General features: G+C 40.9%; 1 protein-coding gene across 1 annotated transcript in view; it reads right to left on the bottom strand.

The window, feature by feature from the left end:
* Window positions 1-18,337, bottom strand: part of fam234b (family with sequence similarity 234 member B) — a 35,646-nt gene extending 17,309 nt beyond the window's left edge. The window contains exons 1-3 of the mRNA XM_008119533.2: window positions 18,080-18,337; window positions 8,505-8,897; window positions 5,844-5,942 (exon numbers count right to left, since the gene is read on the bottom strand). Of these exons, the coding sequence (XP_008117740.1) occupies window positions 5,844-5,942; window positions 8,505-8,897; window positions 18,080-18,116 (529 nt within the window). The 5' untranslated portion in view covers window positions 18,117-18,337. The remainder of the gene's footprint in view (window positions 1-5,843; window positions 5,943-8,504; window positions 8,898-18,079) is intronic.
* Between the last annotated feature and the right edge of the window lie 1,425 nt (window positions 18,338-19,762).

The following is a 19,762-nucleotide window of genomic DNA, read 5'->3' as shown; positions in this document are numbered from 1 at the left end:
GTACATGTGCAGTGCATTACTGCCTTAAACTACAAAATTAAACACATCTATTAGGTCATCAACCACATTTATTTATTAATCTACATGATATTTAACATCTACATGAAACTGCTGGGAGACGACATCTGGAGTTTTGGAGTGTGGTGCTATCTATACAAAGAACACATCCAACTTTACAACTAGACAGAAGTGCTGCTGGTCAATCGAAAGACAGATCTGGGAATAGGGATTCAGCCTTTGTTGACAGGGTTACTCTCCCCCTGAAAATGTAGATTTGCAGTTTGGGGGTACTCCTGGATTCAGCTCTGAACCTGGAAGCCCAGGTATCAGCAGTGACTAGGAGTTCTTTTGCACAATTAAAGCTAGTGCACCAACTTGGAGAAGTTGGACCTGGCCATGGTGGTACAGGCCTTGGTTACCTCCTGGTTGGACTACTGCAATGCACTCTACGTGAGGCTTTGAAAAGTGCTCGGAAACTGTTGGTTCAAAGAGCAGCAGCCAATTTACTAACTGGGGCTGGCTACAAGAAGCACACAACTCCACTGTTGCAACAGCTCCACTGGCTGCCAACATATTTCCGGGCACAACTCAAAGTGCCATATGACTCTGATCCAGGTTATCTGAAGGACCCCATCTCCTTTTATGAACCTGTCAGACATCTACAAGCAACTGGGGAGGGCCTTCTCACTGTCTCACCACCTGATCAAATGCATTTGGTGGGAACACAGGCCTTTTCGGTGGCTGTTCCCAGGAAACTCCCTCCCAAAAGAGACCAGGATGGTCCCATCTCTGCTGGCCTTCCGCAAGCAGGTCAAGACCTTTTTCTGCCAGCAGGCATTTGGAGAAGGATAAGAGGCCTCTGCTGTGGAGGTTGTAGATGGGATTCTGGGGGATATTGTGAGTTTTAAATACAATTAGGGATTGTATTTATTATATTTTAACTATCTTAACCTAAATCTACAAAGTATTATTTTTTAAAAAATTGTATTCGCTTTTTTAAAAACTGTGACCAAATTGTGTGGTTGTTAGCCACCTTGATTCCCCACAAGGAGAAAGGCGCAGAATAAAATAAAGTAATTGTACTTATATCCTGCCTTTCTCAACAAATTGGCTTGAGGCATCTTTGAATTAATTAGTATAATTAAAATGATGGAAGGAGAAATGAGTAAGAGCATACAACATACACATACTTTTAAACACAATAAAAGAGAAAACAGAACACACTCTTTTTATAAAAGTTCTTTATGAAATAAGTGAGGTGAGTTGCCAAAAGCTTTATCTTATGCTAATTTTAAAAAGTTTTTCACTCTCAACAGGAAAACAATAGAGACCTACTAGTCTCCCTCAGGGAGGATTTTCAAAGCCTGGTGTAGCTACCAAGAAAGCCTAATATGAAATGGGTATCTTAAATAACATGGTCAGGGTCTCACTGATTAAGAAAGGACAGCAGTGGAAGGAAGGAAAGAAGGAAGGAAGGAAGGAAGGAAGGAAGGAAGGAAGGAAGGAAGGAAGGAAGGAAGGAAGGAAGGAAGGGAGGGATAGCTAACACTCCAGAAGATAGGAGTAGAATTCAAAACAGATTAGAGAGATGGGCCGAAACTAACAAAATAAAGTTCAACAGGGACAAATGCAAGATACTTCACTTCGGCAGAAAAAATGAAATAGAAAGATACAGAATGGGGGACGCCTGGCTCAACAGCAGTACATGTGAAAAAGACCTTGGAGTCCTCATGGACAACAAGTTAAACATGAGCCTACAATGTGATGTGGTGGCGAAAAAAGCCAATGGGATTTTGGCTTGCATAAATAGGGGTATAGCGTTTAGATCTAGGGAAGTCATGCTTCTCCTCTATTCTGCTTTGGTCAGGCCACACCTGGAATACTGTGTCCAATTCTGGGCACCACAGTTGAAGGGAGCTGTCGACAAGCTGGAAAGTGTTCAGAGGAGGGCAACTAAAATGATCAAGCCCTATGAGGAGCAGCTTAAAGAGCTGGGTATGTTTAGCCTGCAGAAAAGAAGGCTGAGAGGAGACATGATAGCCATGTACAAATATGTGAGGGGAAGTCATAGGGAGGAGGGAGCAAGGTTGTTTTCTGCTGCCCTGCAGACTAGGACGTAGAACAATGCTTCAAACTACAGGAAAGGAGATTCCACCTGAACATCAGGAAGAACTTCCTCAATGTGAGAGCTGTTTGGCAGTGGAACTCTCTCCCCCGGACAGTGGTGGAGGCTCCTTCTTTGGAGGTTTTTAAGCAGAGGCTGGATAGCCATCTGTCGGGGGTGCTTTGAATGAGATTTTCCTGCTTCTTGCAAGGGGTTGGACTGGATGGCCCGTGAGGTCTCTTCCAACTCTACGATTCTATGATTCTATGATTCTATAAGGAAGGGAGACAAGAGAAGACATCAATTTGAACAGAACTCAAACATTTCCAGGTCTCCAAATGTAGAACTAAGTTACAAGCTTCAGTTATGTTTTTTCATAGCTTGTAACTACTGTGCCAATGATCACATAATTAAGAAAACAAGCTTATTCATCCTCAGGCTCGCAGCAGAGGCCCAAGGGAACAGGCCCTACACAAAATCTTTTACCACATCAATTGAAGAGATTTGTTGCCACTCTTTCCCCTCTGCTGCTTCACTGAGTTTTCCTGAGATGAACAGTATGGTTTATGAATGTTTAAATATTTATTAAATGGATTAATCACATAAATAAAATAGAGCTTAACAGTCCCTGACAGAGGTTGAGGTTTTCTTACCAATGAGGGCATAACAAACTCTAAAGGGAAGCACAAATGTCTCCTCCAGAGCTAAGAGACATTACTTTTTCAGACTAGAGCTCCCAAAATGCTCTGGGTAGCACAGTTCTTTGGCCAAAAAGAGTGCTCTTTGACCAACTTTCCTAAAAATTCACCATATCTAGCCACATTCAATCTAGAAGTAAAACTTTATTCCTTCAGAAATGCACAAACTACTTCTTCTCTTTGGATATGGTGGTACTTTATACCCATGTTTTCCATCCTGACAGGCTCCCAGCATATCGAGGTACAACTCATATCATTCCAAGCACCACAATCAATAGCTGTGCTGTATGGGGATTACACTTGAAAACCATCAGATGGCTGTTTTCTAATTTGTCTTCTTTCACTCATTTTCTCCATGTTTAGAGGTTACATAAAGTGGGGCAGAAAGTTCTACCCTCAAGGCACCATCCATTTTGCTCCAATACAGCTCTTTACTCTTGACCTCCAGACACTTGGAATAAGGTCTGAAATAAGAGGGTGTGCATATAGCTGTATGCACATTGGCTTCCTTTTCATATCAAATGTGAGGTAGAATTGATGATGAAACAAAACACTATGGGTAGGTTTAGTATGCACAATCCTGTTTCTATGAATTTTTGATTATGTAAAGAAAACATCTGAAGTGAGTTTCTATGGCCATCCAAAATTCCTGTATCACACTTGATCCAATCTTTGTTTTCATGTCAGTACTCCACACTCCACACAAAAGTGACTACTGAATTATAATAAAACATTTCTAAATAATCATAAAATAAGCACAATGAGAAGGATGTCCACTTTTTAAGGATTGTCTTAATGATGGTTCATCACCTACTTCTCAAACTGTATGGGATGTGTGCCTTGTCCTATGGTTTTCCATACATTCCTAGCATCATATTAGACTGTAGGAGCGAGAAGGTAAACTAGTTTCAAACAATTTAATACACATATGTGAACCGACGTGTGACAGGGAGGAATCCTTTTCGATCCCACCGCTGCCACCAATTTGTAAACAGCCTTTCAAATATGGAGGGAAGATATGGTTGGAGTATATATATATATCAGGAGGATTTGGAGGGTAAGGAAGGATAACAAAACTGATGAACTTATATGAGTAAATATGGTAACTTATATAAGAAAGTACGGTAACTGCCGCCAACGTGAGGTAATGGCTTTCCCTCAGGCTCAGAGTGAAGCAAGGAGACTGATCTTTATGAACAATAACAAAATTCAAGTTTATTTGTACATAAGCGTATGGTTCTACCCTGTTTCCCTGAAAATAAGACATCCCCAAAAATAAGACCTAGTAGAGGTTTTGCTGAATTGCTAAATATAAGGCCTCCCTCGAAAGTAAGACCTAGTAAAGTTTTTGTTTGGAAGCATGCAGGATCGGTAAATGCACATACCATAGATTGTTGTACATGGAAATAACGGTAGTAACAAGAAATAATAATAATAATAATAATAATAATAATAATAATAATAATAATAATAATATAACTTTATTCTTGTATCCCACCTCCATCTCCCAGAAGGGACTCAGGGCAGCTTACACAGGGACAAGCCAAACAACAACAACATAAATTTACATACAAACAGAAATTTAAAACAGTAATTTTAAAACAGTATAGCAATAAAATATAATATAGAAATTCTTGAAAGGATTCACAGTTTGGTTATGCTGTTTGGTGATGACCACTACTGTACAGTAGATAATACATTTTCATTTTTAAAAATTCAGCCATAAATGTGAATTCGTCTTTGTGGAAAAATAAGACATCCCCTGAAAATAAGACCTAGCGCATCTTGGGGAGCAAAAATTAATATAAGACACTGTCTTATTTTCAGGGAAACAGGGTAATACATAAACGTTTCAGGATCTTAAGTTACAATGCAGTCTTGTTTGAATGAATATTTCTTAATAAACTTCTTTCAGAATGTAACAGATTAAACTCCCGGTCAGCTTATATCTTCAGCCTTTCCCTGAATGACACTAAGCTGCCATCTCTGCCTGTGTAAACAAGCCTCAATTTCCTAAATTTGCCAAGCTTTAAAAGAGTAGCTTCTACCCAGCTAACTTCAATAGCTCCCTACTTCTTCAGAAGTCTAACAGCAACCGTTTTTTTTCAAAAGGCACAGGCTTTAACTGCCAACTAAGCGACGCCCCCTTCTCCTCCAGAGAGAGGTTACGTTGCCATGGCAACCCGCTGAACACAGCTGGCTTCCATGTGAGACCTGTCTTCATCAATACATAACTCCCCTTTTTTTCCTTTTAATAAACAAATAAAATCATATCAATAATTCCCATTAACTCATCCTTACAACATACAATAGATTTTTTTTAATATAACAGAATGTTTAAAAAGTAACAAAATGTAAGAAAATGTTTTAAAAATGCAACAACAGAAATGCTCAAGTTTCATTATATAAAATGACATAGTAAAATGCCTTTACATAAAATGGCAAAATCAAGCTTCGCATTTTGGATGAAAAACATATTTTGAAGCTATGGGTGCAGAATCTCATGGACATGAGCCAGCTGTAATAGAATCCAGAGGAAGGATATCATAAACCTCCTCTGAATAAATCCTGCCCAGGAAACTCCATGATCAGTTCACCTGGGGGTCACCATAATTGAGAAATGACTTGAAGGCACCCAAGAACAACAAATAATATTCAGGCTAACATATATGTCTGTCTATGAGCAGCATCAACCAATGGAAGAAGTAGGTATTGTAGAATAATAGCATATAACTGTGTTTGGAGGAAATGTCTGACAGGAAACAGAAAGAGAGCCAGCATAATGGTTTGAGTATTGAACTGGTGTTCCAGGAGACCAGGGTTCATAATCTGGCTTTTGTCATGGAAACTAGGGAACCCAGTCTCATACTCTCTCAGCCTAAGAGGAAGTAAATAGCAAATCTCCTCTGAATAAATATTATCAACAAAACCTTTTGATTGGATCGCCATACATCAGAGTCATCTTGAAGGCACATGACAACAATACAAAGAAATCTCATATCATTAATTTGAGGGTTAACTCTAAGGATCTACATGCTTACCCATCACACTGGCATTTTTCAGAGCTGTAAAAGAGAGCAGGATATCAGGAAGACCATCACCGTTGACATCAAAAAGTTCAGGTGGAAACAGCACACCACCTGAAAAATAAAAGAAGACAGATTACTCTCTTAGAAATGATTTCTCATCTATCTAAAACTTTCCTCAAATTATCTAAAAATCTGATCACTGAAACTAAATTGCATCTCCCAGAATCCCTCAGCCAGCATAGGCCAACACACATTTTGGTGGCTCAAATGTTAGTCCTGTTTCTGGATATATTTGACCTGCTGATTCCAAAAATGGCACCGGTTTTCTAGATTTTGATATATAGAACATAGGCTATATACCAGCTGCCATCTACTCACTCATAGAAAACCATGTTAACCATATCTATTCTAAAACAAGACTGTTTTACAGAGCTGCTGTTTTATGGTATCTGTTTTATATCCCATGTAAGGCCCCTTCCACACAGCAGAATAAAATACCACATTATCTGCTTTGAACTGGAATATATGACAATGTAGATCCAGATAACCAAGTTCAAAGCAGATATTGTGGGATTTTTTTGCCTTGATATTCTGGATTATATGGCTCTGTGGAAGGGCTCTCAGTATCTTACGCTTGGTCCAACAGCTTTCTCAGATTTCAGGAAGGATTCCTTCCCGGCGCTACCTGAAGATGCTGTGGACTGACCCAGAAATCTTCAGCCTGCAAAACCAAGTCCTCTTAAACATGAAATAAGAAATAGGAAACTGTAGTTTATTCTGCCATTTTGGTATGGTTCTAAAGCAGGGGGTGGGGGGGATGAGGGAATTCAGAAAGAAAAATGGTATTGTTAGAGGGGAAAGTGGTATATCAAAATGGTATTACTAGCTACAGAGGAACAAGTAAAATCAGCATTCTCTTTTGAAAGAACGTAAGACACAAAACTGGATAACAACTTAATCTCCTAGGAGAGTGGATTGACTTAAAGAAACTTAATTCAGTAGTTTAACTCATCAACTGGAGTTTTTCTATTCAAGTCATCAGATTTAATCAACTTTTCCATGAGCGGATCCTTTCCATGTGTGGGTCAATTACTTCCAAAAGATAAGCACACTCTCATTAGTTATCTAACAATTCAAACAGGTTGATCTCCATCTGAATAGAAACGTTAACCCTGGATTTACCCCACATTTTTATTTTCAAACATAATACACCTTACCTTACCCAAAATCATTCTGAAAGGGGGGGGGGGGGCTGTATAGATTGCAACTTGCATACATTTCAAATTATATTGAACTTCAACTTAATTCTGAGTATGGAGTTTGTAGAACTCTGTTGTTGGTTTGGCATAATTGGATATGGCTTCAGTTTGCTTATACTGAGATGAAATGTTGCTGTTAAATGGATACAATTGATATTGCACAAACAAAATAATTTGATACGTTTTAAAATTAGAAGCAAAGTAAACTTCAGGAATGGAGATGTGTGAAAAAAAAGAAGAGGAAAGTGTGAAAAACATACTTATGTATGTCTCAGATCTTAAACGTTGCTATAGTTGTACCTATTTATTTAACTACATCTGGAGCTTGCTCTAAGCTATAAAATTAATGCAGTTTGACACCGGATTGCTGTGAGTTTTCCAGGCTTTATGGGCATGGGGTTCCAGAAGCATTCTCTCCTGACATTTTGCCTACATCTATGGCAGACATCCTCAGAGGTTGTGAGATTTGTTGGAAACTAAGCAAGGGAGGTTTATATACCTGTGGAAGGTCCAGGGTGGGAGAAAGAACTCTTGTCTGTTGGAGGCAAGTGTGAATGTTGCAATTAATCACCCTGATTAACATTTAATGGCCTTGCAGCTTCAAGGCCTAGCTGACTCCTGCCTGGGGGAACCCTTAGTTAGGAGGTGTTAGCTGACCCTTATTGTTTCATGTCTGGAATTCCTGTTTTTTCAGAGTGTTGTTCTTTAGTTACTGTCCTGAAATTGTCCTTTCTATTGAAATTGTCCACAGAAATTCTGGACCACTCTAACAACTACCATATCAGACTACACAGAAACACTACTGAAATCCACAAGCATGTGGACAATTTCAACAGAAAGGAGGAAACCATGAAAATGAACAAAATCTGGCTACCAGTATTTTAAAACTCTAAAATCAGGACAGTAAATAAAGAACAACACTCAAGAAACAGGGCAATTCCAGACATGTAACAATCAGGGCCAGCTAACACCTCCCAACAAAGCATTCCCTCAAGCAGGAGTTAGACAGGCCTTGAAGCTGCAAGGCCATTAAATGCTAATCAAGGTGGCCAATTGCTCAATTCACAGCTGCCTCAAACAGAGAAGAGTTCTTTCTCCCACCCTAGACTTTCCACAGACATATATATCTCCCTTGCTTAGTTTCCAATATACATCACAACCTCTGAGGATGCCTGCCATGTAGGCGAAACGTTAGGTTGGGAGGCTTCTGGAACATAGCCATAATAGCCCAGAAAACACACAGCAACCCAGTGATTCCGGCCATGAAAGCCTTCGACAACAGTTTGACACCAACACACAGTATTCACCAGCCAGCATGGTTAACAACCACACTTCTATGGAATACTAGGAGTTGTAGTCCAAAAGGTAAATCCTCCAGGCCAAGGCAGTGGTTGCCCTGCCGAGTATTTCTTACCTGCCTCCTGACCCAAGTTGCGGACCCAAGTGTTATGCAAGTCTCTCGCAGGACAAGGAATAAGGAAGGCACACACCAACACGAGGATCATAGAGATCACCACTGTGAGCAAAAAGATGGCCGTGCGGAAATAAGGCATCAAGGAGTTCGCCGTCTTCAGCTCCAAGCTATTGCTGGCCTCAGTGGGATATTCCTCTGCCGTACCCTCTGACAGGTGCTGCTTCGTCATCCCAACTTCCACATCTGAGTCCACATCCTGCACTTCCCCCAGGGAACTCTTTCCATTTTTGACTCCGCCATTCTTCTGCAAGTTGAGCACCAGATCATCTTCGCTTTCATCACTGTCAGCCTGGGTGAGAGGATCATATTCCCCAAGATCTGGGCTCTTCTTGCCTAGGAAGAGAAATGGGGGGAAATAACCAGTTGTTAACAGATGTGATGAGGTGTGCTAAAGAACCATTTGCAGACTCAGGGACCATTAAAACAATATGAATGAAAGTGAAATCCCCTTTTATGGTGATGGGCATGTCCATGGGAGAAGGACAGTAAGAAAACAGAACAAAATGGAGGGGGGGGGGGACAAAATGGGGGGGGGGGGGCACTGCAATCCTAAAAATGCAGTGCAGCAGGATTAACAGGAAGAACTCAGCCCTTTATTTTTCCTTAGGAAAAATAAATATTATGTAACTCACCCAAGTCCTATTCAATCATTCTTGTAATTACAGTGCAAAGAATTCAAAATGTACAGGCAGCCTGTAGGTTTGTTATTGTTGAATTTGTATGTAAGATGGAACAGGTACATTTTTTTAAGTGTAACTAAAACATTTTAATTTTGGATAGCTTAGGGAAAGGCGAACACCTCTGTGGTGTTTGTTTTGCTGTCTGTGCCTCTGTTCAGAAGATTTCACCTACTTCCTGTCCCTGTGACAATTGGACTTTGAAAATTTTGGGTTTTTGTGGAAACAAAGACTGGTGATAAAGCTTCAGTGGAGACACCTTTTTCCTATGATAACTCTTAAAGGAATGAATTTCACTTCCTAGGGGTAAATTTCATTTCACTTCCTGTTGTCTTGCCCCCTTTATAACTATGAGTCGTTTGTAAGTCGGATGTTTGTAACTCGGAGACTGCCTGTAAAATTAAAAGGGCTTTCCATGAAAAAGCTGCACAACTAATTCAGACTGAAACCTAAAGGTGCCCCATCACCATGGAAATACTAGAGTTTGACACCACTTTAACTGCCATCTCTCAATGTTATGGAATCTTGGGATATGTAGTTTTGAGTAACACCAGCATTCTTTCTGTCCATCTTCTATTGATTAAAAACTGTCAACTATTTCTACATGTCAGGGGGGCTCCATAGACCAGAACAGGGGTCCCCAAACTAAGGCCCGGGGGCCACATGTGGCCCATCAAAGCCATTTATTCGGCCCCCGTGGCAGCGTGCGGTGCAAGGGAGAAGGGAAAGCTGCGTGCCTTTCCCGCCTCCTCCCTCGCCCAATGCGTGCCTTCCAAAGCTTTGCTTGTTTATAATGATATTTTAATTATTATTTAATTAATAATTAATTATTAAGGGGTGCTTTACTAGTGCTTTTGGTGCACAAAGGCGGAAGGGGTTGGACTAAATGGCCCAAGGTCTCTTCCAATCATCATCATCATCATCATCATTATTATTGACACAAAGACACAGTATAACACAGCAAACAAGATATATATGCTGGATTTCGTATCACAAAATCACAAGTTTAACACTTCCCAAGCATTTAGGACTGTGTGATGTATGATGATGATGATGATTAACAACATTGAGGTTGGGTGGCCATCTGTCAGGGGTGCTTTGCTTGTGCTTTTGGTGCACAAACGTGCACAAACGTAGAATGGGGTTGGACCAAATGGCCCAAGGGGTCTCTTATTATTTTTATTATGATTATGATTAACCTTGAGGCTGTATTTGATCCCATTTGTTTTGCTTTTTACTTCAAAATAAGAGATGTGCAGTGTGCATAGGAATTTATTTATAGTTTTTTTTTCTACTATAGTCCGGCCCTCCAACTGTCTGAGAGACCGTGAACTGGCCCTCTGTTTAAAAAGTTTGGGGACCCCTGGACTAGAACTACTAGCTACTCATATTTAAGGATATTCTAGATATCAGCACCAATCAAACGCTCAGATCTGTCTTTATATTTTCTTAGAGTGAAGAAATGATCCAGTCCCCATTATTAATAGCCAGAAGACTCACTGGCCCAGCTGGCTAGAGAATTCTGGGAGTTGCAATCTAAGAAAGTAACTCTTCTGTGCTCTAGTAAGTTACAATGAGGATAATGGGGATTCCAATGAGGATTCCACCTAAACATTAGGAAGAACTTCCACTGTTCGACAGTGGGCAGAGGGCAATAAGAATGAGCTGGCAATACAGCTTTTTCCATTCCTACATTGCCACTTTCACAGCTCACTGAGAAAAGGAAGCCCTCTTTTCCACTATCCTGAAGAAATGCAATTAGCTGATGATATGAAAATCGTAATCTTTTCTTGCACTGGTACTGTGCCCGTCCACAGTTTTCCCGCTTCTGAGCTGTTTCTTGTGGACTGGTTAAGCAGCAGAAAAAAGAGTTGATGCTGATCCGATCTCCCGAAAAACAAGTCAGCAAGCAAAAAAGGCAACAGAAGGGGTGCATCACAGGTTCCCAACTTCTGATTTACTGTTTTGGTACAGTTGCTTTAATTCAATGCCTGGAAAATTATTTCTAGCCCAGGGGGATTCTGAGAGCTGTTTCTAGAAAAGTGACTTTTCCAGTCTCCAATCTTAACAGTATTCTCTTCACGCTTCCTGCAGCTCTTTTGCATCCAAATTAGAGCAGTGCTTGCTTTAATGGTCTCTGGGTTTGTCTTATATAAACCACTAGCTTTGCCCGGCCACGCGTTGCTGTGGCATTGTCTGGTGGTGTTGGTGAGAAATTGTTGAGGTAGTGGTAGTATTGAATGTCTGTTGTATGGTAGTCTTTATGTTTAGTATGCACACTGAAGTGGATTATATGGCAGTGTGGAGTCAAGATAATCCAGTTCAAAGCAGATAATATAAGATTCTAAATGGGTTATATAGCTGTGTGGAAGGGCCTTGAGTCTACACTGCCATATAATCCAGTTAAAATCTGATAATCTGTGGAAGAGGCCTAAGTGAGGCCTAACTGTGCCTGTCCCCTGGGCTGAGTAGGTTGCTAGGAGACCAAGTGGGCGGAGCTTAGCCTTCTAACTGGCAGCAATTGGATAAAAACTATTATTCCTCTCCCTGTAATTAGGACTTTATTTTTCTTTTCTTTTTGTTGTATCAACTTAGAGCCGTGAATGATGGGTTGTGTTGTCAAATTTCGAGGTTGGGTGGCCTGTAGTTTTGTTGTTTTGTCCGCTGCCCTGATGCCATCACTCTTTTATATATATAGATTATATACGGCATAACAGAAGTGAGGTGGCCAAGTTCTGAGCACAAACAATAGGTCAAGGAGATTTTTCTGTTTTCTGGAATTTCATTTTTTTAAGCTGTTCTTGGAAGTCGCAAAATTCCAAACATAGCACATCAAGGAAACATTCTAATCCAAGTGACTCCCCAAAAAGATTTCATACAGGACTATTTTGTTTAAAAATGTGATCATGTATTTGAAGCACTACAAGCCATTCTGCCATTTCAATATTTTACAATTTCATCCTACTACATGCATAGACCACACCTTAATCAATGATCAATTTCTATAAAATGGGGATGCAATTTTTCCCTTGAGAAAGAGTAATACTTAAAAAAACAGATGGAATTAAAGGTATTTCTTGTCTACATAGGAGGGAGAAAGGGTGCTTTGCATGCAAGCAGATGTGTGTGTTTTAATCTCTGAGCAAAGTAAGGGGGGAGAGCCCATTTGGCTGGAAAGTTTAAAAGAAAGATGTGAACATAGAAAGTATATAAGAGGGAAAGAGAAGACAACTGGGAGTAACACTTGAGTACAGAGGCTACAGGATAAACCAGTTTCCAGAAAGAGGCTGTTATTTTGCTGCAGAAAAAATAGGTTTCTTGAGACACCCTGAAACCTAGCACCTTTATTATGGCCTAAGATGGTGTTTGCACTCCATTTCCTCAAATGATCAGGTATGTGAAGGTTATTAAATGAATTGAATCAATAGGTACTCAGCTTGTCTGCTGGACAAGCAGATAGTAATTATAGTGTTCAACCTTGTGAATACCTGATAGCTACTCTGAAGCAAAGTCAAGGACAAGAAGAGGAAATTAAAGGAGCAAAATGTTGAAACAATAGGTCCCTTTCTCCTGATGGATAGTCATTCTACATCACCCTGATCTCTAAACCAGAAGTAACTTGCAGTATGTTCTCAAATCACTTCTGACATGGTAAAAAAACAAAAACAAAAAAAACAAACAATAGTAAATGCACCAAATCAATGGACTTTGGGAAATCAATACTTATTTATTTTGATTCACTTGGTCTACTCTAATCGATACTGGGAACACGATCTAGGCTTCTCACCTTAGCAGGCAGTCCAAGTCACTTTGGAACCCTTTCACATTAGTCAATTACAGGCAGTCCCCACGTTACAAGCAAGATATGTTCTGTAGGTTTGTTCTTAAGTTGAATTTGTATGTAAGTCAGAACAGGTGTAATTTCTAAGTGTAACTCCAGCCAAATGTGTATTTTTTATCTTTGGATTGCATAGGGAAGTGTTATCACCCCTGTGGTGTTTTGTGTTGCTGTCTGCCCCTGCTCAGAAGACTTTGCCTCATTTTCTATTCCTGTGATCATTGGATTTTGAAAAATTTGCCTTGTTGTGGAAACAAGGGTTGGTGCTAAAGCTTCAGTGAAGGTGGTTTTCCCCCATGATAACTCTTTCAGGAGTCAATTCCCCTTCCTAAGGGTAGATTTCTCTCACTTCCTGTTGCCTCACCCCCGTTTGTAACAATGAGTCATTTGTAAGTCAGATGTTTGCAATTTGGGACTGCCTATATAGTGTTATGATTCCACTAGAATTGCCATGACCGAGACTTACAAAATCTTGGGATTTGTAGTTTAGGGTGGGGCATTTAAAACTATCAGACAGAGATTGCTAATCTCTCACCAAAACTACAAACTCCAGGATGCAGCCATGGCAATTAAAGTGGAAACACAGACCTATAACTGTATGGTGTACGGCCCCCTGAATATAAAATGAAGTGAATAATAATCATTCCAGTTAACAAATTATTGCCAGCAGAAAAAGGCCTCTAAAATTAATAACAAGAAACATGTTCTGTCCTCAGGCTTACAACTTTAGAAAATATAGGATAAAAGAAGGTAGGGTTTAAAAGGAAATGCAGGCATTCTTTTTTTATATATCCTGCACTGTGGTCTTGATTTCTCTCAGACTTTAGAAAATTTACATTTTTGTATGACAACTTCCACAAACCCTCCACTTCTGCTGTTCCAAAGTAACTGTTTCTGACAGAAAGGCCTTCTTTCAGAACGTGCTATCTCACCTGAGGTTATAAGAAAAAGAACACTTCGGCCTTTAAACATTTTTTTAAATCACACGACTGTTTCATTAATGAATAAGGCTGTATGGTAAATGCAAGAACAGCTGCCTTAAGCAGAATTTTATAACTTCTACAACCCAGTGGGATAATGCCACATTGCCCTTCTCTGTCAGAAAGAGCCCTGTCAGTTAAATGTAAAGTAGGAAGGGCAGGGCTTGGAGCCAACAGTTATTAGCCCACTTCCAGCACAAGCATACATTTTCTCTTTCTTAATTTAGTTATATGTATTTTTTCACTTCTAAGTTCAGTATTCTTCCTTGTTTTATAAATGGCAGATCCCAGAGCAAGAATCACATTTCCAATCATCACCAAATTTAAGACCTGAAGGTTCAAAAAGAAACAAAAATGGCAGAAAGTCACATTCTTAGATGCAGTTTCATCTAACCAGCTGGTAATGACCATCTGTCTATTTTACTGTATTTTTTTTCTTCTGGGTTTGAAAAGAAACAAAAAAAAAGTTGCACCACAAACTGCTGAGCTTCATGTTACCATGCCTCTGCAATACTTTCCTTGTCAAAAAGTCACTGCAATTGGAATATAGTTTTTAAAAACCCTAAAAAAACCAAATTCCTATTTCTTATAAAGATTTTTGTACAAATATATGCACATAAACTTGAGGCACATGCAACTTCTTGACTAAAACCACATTTTTCAGAAGGCTTAGATCATTGCTTCTTAAACTGTGGGTCCTGAGCCCAAATGGGATCCCCATAACTCAATGTTGGGGTCACAAAAATTGGCAGCAATAAAAGGAATCTAAATCCCATCCATTTACACAAATCTGTCAGCAACAATATCCAGTGTTTCCAATAGACTCTGCAAAATGCTTCAGCTGTACTTCATAAAAAGAAAAACCAGCTTGCTTAGCAAGCCTTGCAAATGCTGATTTATTATCAGTAAATGTTTGATTTTATACCTGTATTATATACTTATATACCTGGGGTCATGTCAAAATTTCTTGGGAAGAAAGGGAAGTGGAAAAGGTTTAAGAAGCCCAGGTTCAGATGACAGATAATATTGTACTGTGTTTCTGTGAGAATCCTTTATTCTCCTTTGCTTGAAAAAGAATGCACAAACTCACCACTCGATTAACTTCAAACCATTGTCTCTACATCTGTATGCAGGGTTTCAACCTTTGCACCAATTAAAATGCATAAGATGACAAACAGGTTAAGTGGAGTGACTAGAGCACCAGAAAATACAGGCCAACATATGCCAAGATGTAAGAAGGTATGTCTTATTAATTAACCTTGCTATATAGCTTGATGAGCTGTTTGACTCAACTGTGAAAGGCTTAAAATAACAATTACTTAATTACAGGGAAAGCTCCAGGAGTTTAGAAGAGGGAGAAGGTACCAAGGCAAGTAGCTATACTACACTATTGCTGACACCAGGGTTGAGGCTGAATTATTATCCTTTGGCTGTTCCTCAGGTGAACTTCTCATCTCATCAATGTCAAGGATTGTTGGATGGTGCATCTTTGACATAGACTGATCGTTTGCCTCAAATATGGACCAGACAATTGAAGACCGCCCCCCCCCCCACACACACACACAGAGTGCATATATACTGTCAAATTAATGCAGTTAGGCGCCACTTTAACTGCTGTGGCTCAATGCTATAGAATCCTGAGATTTCTAGTCTGGTGAGACACCAGGACTCTTTGGAAGAGAAGGCAAAATGCCTTGTAAAACTACAACTCCCAAGATTGCATAACCACAGAGACATATGTCCTTTTTCCAGTCTCAATCCTGTCCCCAAGTTTCTCCCATCAAATCAATCAACCAATCAATCTTCATTAGACAGACATAGACCATTAAAGCAAAAGATATCCCTTGCACAAAACATGATAGAAAAACTAAACTAGATAAAACAGAATGAGGTAATATCAATTCCAAGTATGTTTTTTTTTAAATTGAAACAGAATAGAGGGGTAGTACCATTTTAGTACATACTGAGAAGGAAAACAAACCCTATGTATTACATATGTATTGGAGTCATAATTTTACAAATCCTAAGAACAACAAAAAGAAACTTTGTCACAATTTCTTCTGGCCATCTTTCATAAAATATCAAATTCTGAAAAATTCCAAAATGTCCACATGACTGGCTAAGATAACATCACCTTTTCTATCTGATGGTTCAATGTACACAAACTTTGTTTCATGTTCAAAATTGTTTTTAAAATATTGTGAATAATGTAGAAGTATATGGAACATAAATTAATTTTGTGTTTAGACTGGGGTCCCACCTCAAAGATATCTCATTATGTACATGTTTGCAAATAGAAATAGTCCAAAAACTGGGTGGGGGGAATTCTAAACACTTCTGGTCCCAAGCATTTCAGATGAAGGAATACTTCACTTTGTTAAAAGTTCAGAAATAGAATACATGGAATAGGAATACTAACAAAAACAACAATGGATCATCGATGTTGCAATCCCAGATGACAGCAGTTGATAAGAAGCAACTGGAAAACCTGACACTATACGAGGATTTCAAGATTGAACTGCAAAGATTCTTGCACAAGCCAGTAAAGGTGGTCCCAATGGTGCCCGGCACACTGGGTGCAGTGCCTAAAAACCTTGGCCTGCACTTGAAAACAATCGGTGTTGACAAAATTACCATCTGTCAGCTGCAAAAGGCCACCCTACTAGGATCTGCATGCATTATTCGCTGATACATCACATAGTCCTAGATGCTTGGAAAGTATCCGACGAGTCATCCAATACAACAGCCAGCATAGTGATCTTGTTTGCTGTGTACTCATCTTGTTATGTATCAAATAATAATAATAATTTGTTACCCGTCTCTACTCATGACTAGAGGCAGGGCACAACACAGTTAAAATACATCATCATCATGATACAATACAGTCAATAAAATGCATATTATTTCTATAAAATGTACATATTGAAATACATGGCTATTCTATGACCCTTATCTACTTAGAGCAGGCATGGGCAAACTTCGACCCTCCAGGTGTTTTGGACTTCAACTCCCACAATTCCTAACAGCCTACCGGCTGAAGGGGCAAAGTTTGTCCATGCCTAATTTTGGGCTCGTCCACACAGCCATCTAACCCTGAACATCAAGGCAGAAAATCCCACATTATCTGCTTTGAACTGGGGCCCCTTCCACACAGCTGAAAATCCATCATTATCTGCTTTGAACTGGGATATATGGCACTGTGGACTCAGATAACCCAGTTCAAAGCAGATATTGTGGGATCTTCTGCCTTGATATTCTATGTTATATGGCTGTGTGTAAGGGCCCTGGGTTATCTGAGTCCACACTGCCTGCGGCCCCCTTCCACACAGCTGAATAAAATCCCACATGATCTGCTTTGAACTGGAATATATGGCAGCGTGGACTCAGAAAACCCAGCTCAAAGCAGATATGGTGGGATTTTCTGCCTTGATATTTTGGGTTATACAGCTGTGGAAGGGCCCTTAGAGAAACAGTTTGGGGAAGAGATTCCAGCACACAAAAGAAACAGAGGTCCTCCCTCACTGGAGAATGAATGCAGTTTGGCACCACTTTAAACTGCTATGGCATCCTGGGAATAACATGGCTAAAGACCTTACAAAACTATTCCTCCCAGGATGCCATGGCAGGTAAAGTGGCGCCACATACTGCCTTCATTCTACCTTGAAGAGACAACTTTCTCTCTCTCTCCCCCTCACAGATGTTTGGCCCCTTCCCTTCCCATGAGGCACTGGGGGGCAAGGCTCCGTTGCCATGACAACCCCTTCCCCTCACTCCCTCCCATCCCTCTCCGCCGCGACATCCGCTTTGACAAACAACAGCATCTCTATGCCTTCGCGGCCAGAGATGAGAAGCACCTGCTGGGACCCGGATGTTAGCGGAGGGCGAGGGGAGTCAGTCCACACACACACCTATCTGTACGTACGCATCCAATCCCATCCAACCCGAAAGCGCACGGCGGCACCCACCCAGCTCGGCAATCCCCTCGCCCGCCTCCCGCGACGCCCCAGACCCCTTCCTTACCTGGCAGCTTCAGCGCCCGGGACAGCACCGTGGCCATGGTGGAGCTGCTCAATGCGCATGCGCCCGCCTCCTTTGCCTCCTGGGAAGTGTAGTGCTGCGGGGAGACTGGACGAAGAAGCTGGCGCTGTGCCTCCTCAGAGAGAAAAAGGTGGGCAGAATTGGATAGAGGAGGATGTCTAGGCCATGCTCCCCTGCTGGGAGACACACCTCCCTTCCTGTATTTCTCCCAACGCCTCTGGAAACGGAGACACTCCCCCCCAATTTTCCGCCTCCAAAAGAGAAGGGCAAGGATGCCTGTTGGAAACAATGGGAAATGTGGAATTAATTTTCAGCTCTGGTGAAAGCCAGGAGTGGATCCTTGAGAGGGAATGAATGAGAGAGAGCTGAGAGGTGTTGCTCTTTCTTGATATTATTCAAGTGTTGCTGAAGGACCTCATCACACGAGAACTTGGATCCCCTTTAAATCCACTTTAGGGAGGGGGCTTTAAACAGCTAGCTCAGCCAGACAGGTCCTGGGCCTCACCAAACTACAAACCCCAGAATTCTGCAGGGTTTAAAGTGGATTGTTTATTTATTTATTTATTTACAGCATTTATATTCCGCCCTTCTCACCCCGAAGGGGACTCAGGGCGGATCACATTACACATATAGGCAAACATTCAATGCCTTGACATAGAACAAAGACAGGACAAATGGAGGCTCCGAGCTGGCCTCGAACTCATGACCTCTTGGTCAGAGTGATTGGTCTCAGCTGGCTGCTCACCAGCTTGCACCACAGCAAACCGATTTAAAGTGGGTTCATGCTCTAGTGTGATGAGGCAGAAAGACATGTGATGAGAAAGGAAACACATTGTTAATTTTGTGCCCAGAGGGAAATATTTGGCTGCTGAACTTGCTGACTGAAAGGTTGGCGGTTCAAATCCGGGGACAGGGTTGAGCTCCCGCTGTTAGCCCCAGCTTCTGCTCCATTGACTTCAAAGCCATCAACTGTCCTTGGGGCAGCCTTGCCACTCAACAATGCATGTTGGTTCTCATGAAGAAGAGCATATTATTCAGTTAGATATTTAGGTTGATGTTACTATACTTTTGTAGCCCCTGATAACGCAGCAGGTTAAACTACTGAGCTGCTGGACTTGCTGACCGAAAGGTCAGCGGTTCGAATCCAGGTAGCAGGGTGAGTTCCCACTGTTAGTCCCAGCTTATACCAACCTAGCAGTTCAAAAACATGCAAATATGAGTAGATCAATAGGTACTGCTCCTGCAGGAAGAAAAGAGTGTTCCATGCAGTCATGCCGGCCACATGACCTTGGAGGCGTCTACGGACAATGCTGGCTCTTTGGCTTAGAAATAGATATGAGCACCAACCCCCAGAGTGAGACACGACTAGACTTAATGTCAAGGGAAACCTTTACCCATGGCCATGTTCCAAAAGCATTCTCTCCTGACATTTCCCCCACATCTACGGCAGGCATCCTCAGAGGTTTTGAGGTATATTAGAAACTAGGCTGGTCAGGTTTATATATCTGTGGAAGGTCCGGGTTGGAAGAAAGAATTCTCGTCTGCTGGAGGAAAGTGGGAATGTTGCAATTAATCACCTTGATTGGCATTTAATGTCCTTGCAGCTTTAAGGCCTGGTTGTTTCCTGCCTGGGATAATTCTTTGTTGGGTGGTGTTAGCTGGCCC

This window comes from Anolis carolinensis, chromosome 5 (genome assembly GCF_035594765.1).
Source record: "Anolis carolinensis isolate JA03-04 chromosome 5, rAnoCar3.1.pri, whole genome shotgun sequence".
Lineage (NCBI taxonomy): Eukaryota > Metazoa > Chordata > Lepidosauria > Squamata > Dactyloidae > Anolis > Anolis carolinensis.
The sequence above is the reverse complement of the archived record's forward strand: the minus strand, read 5'-3'. Positions and strand labels throughout refer to the sequence as shown.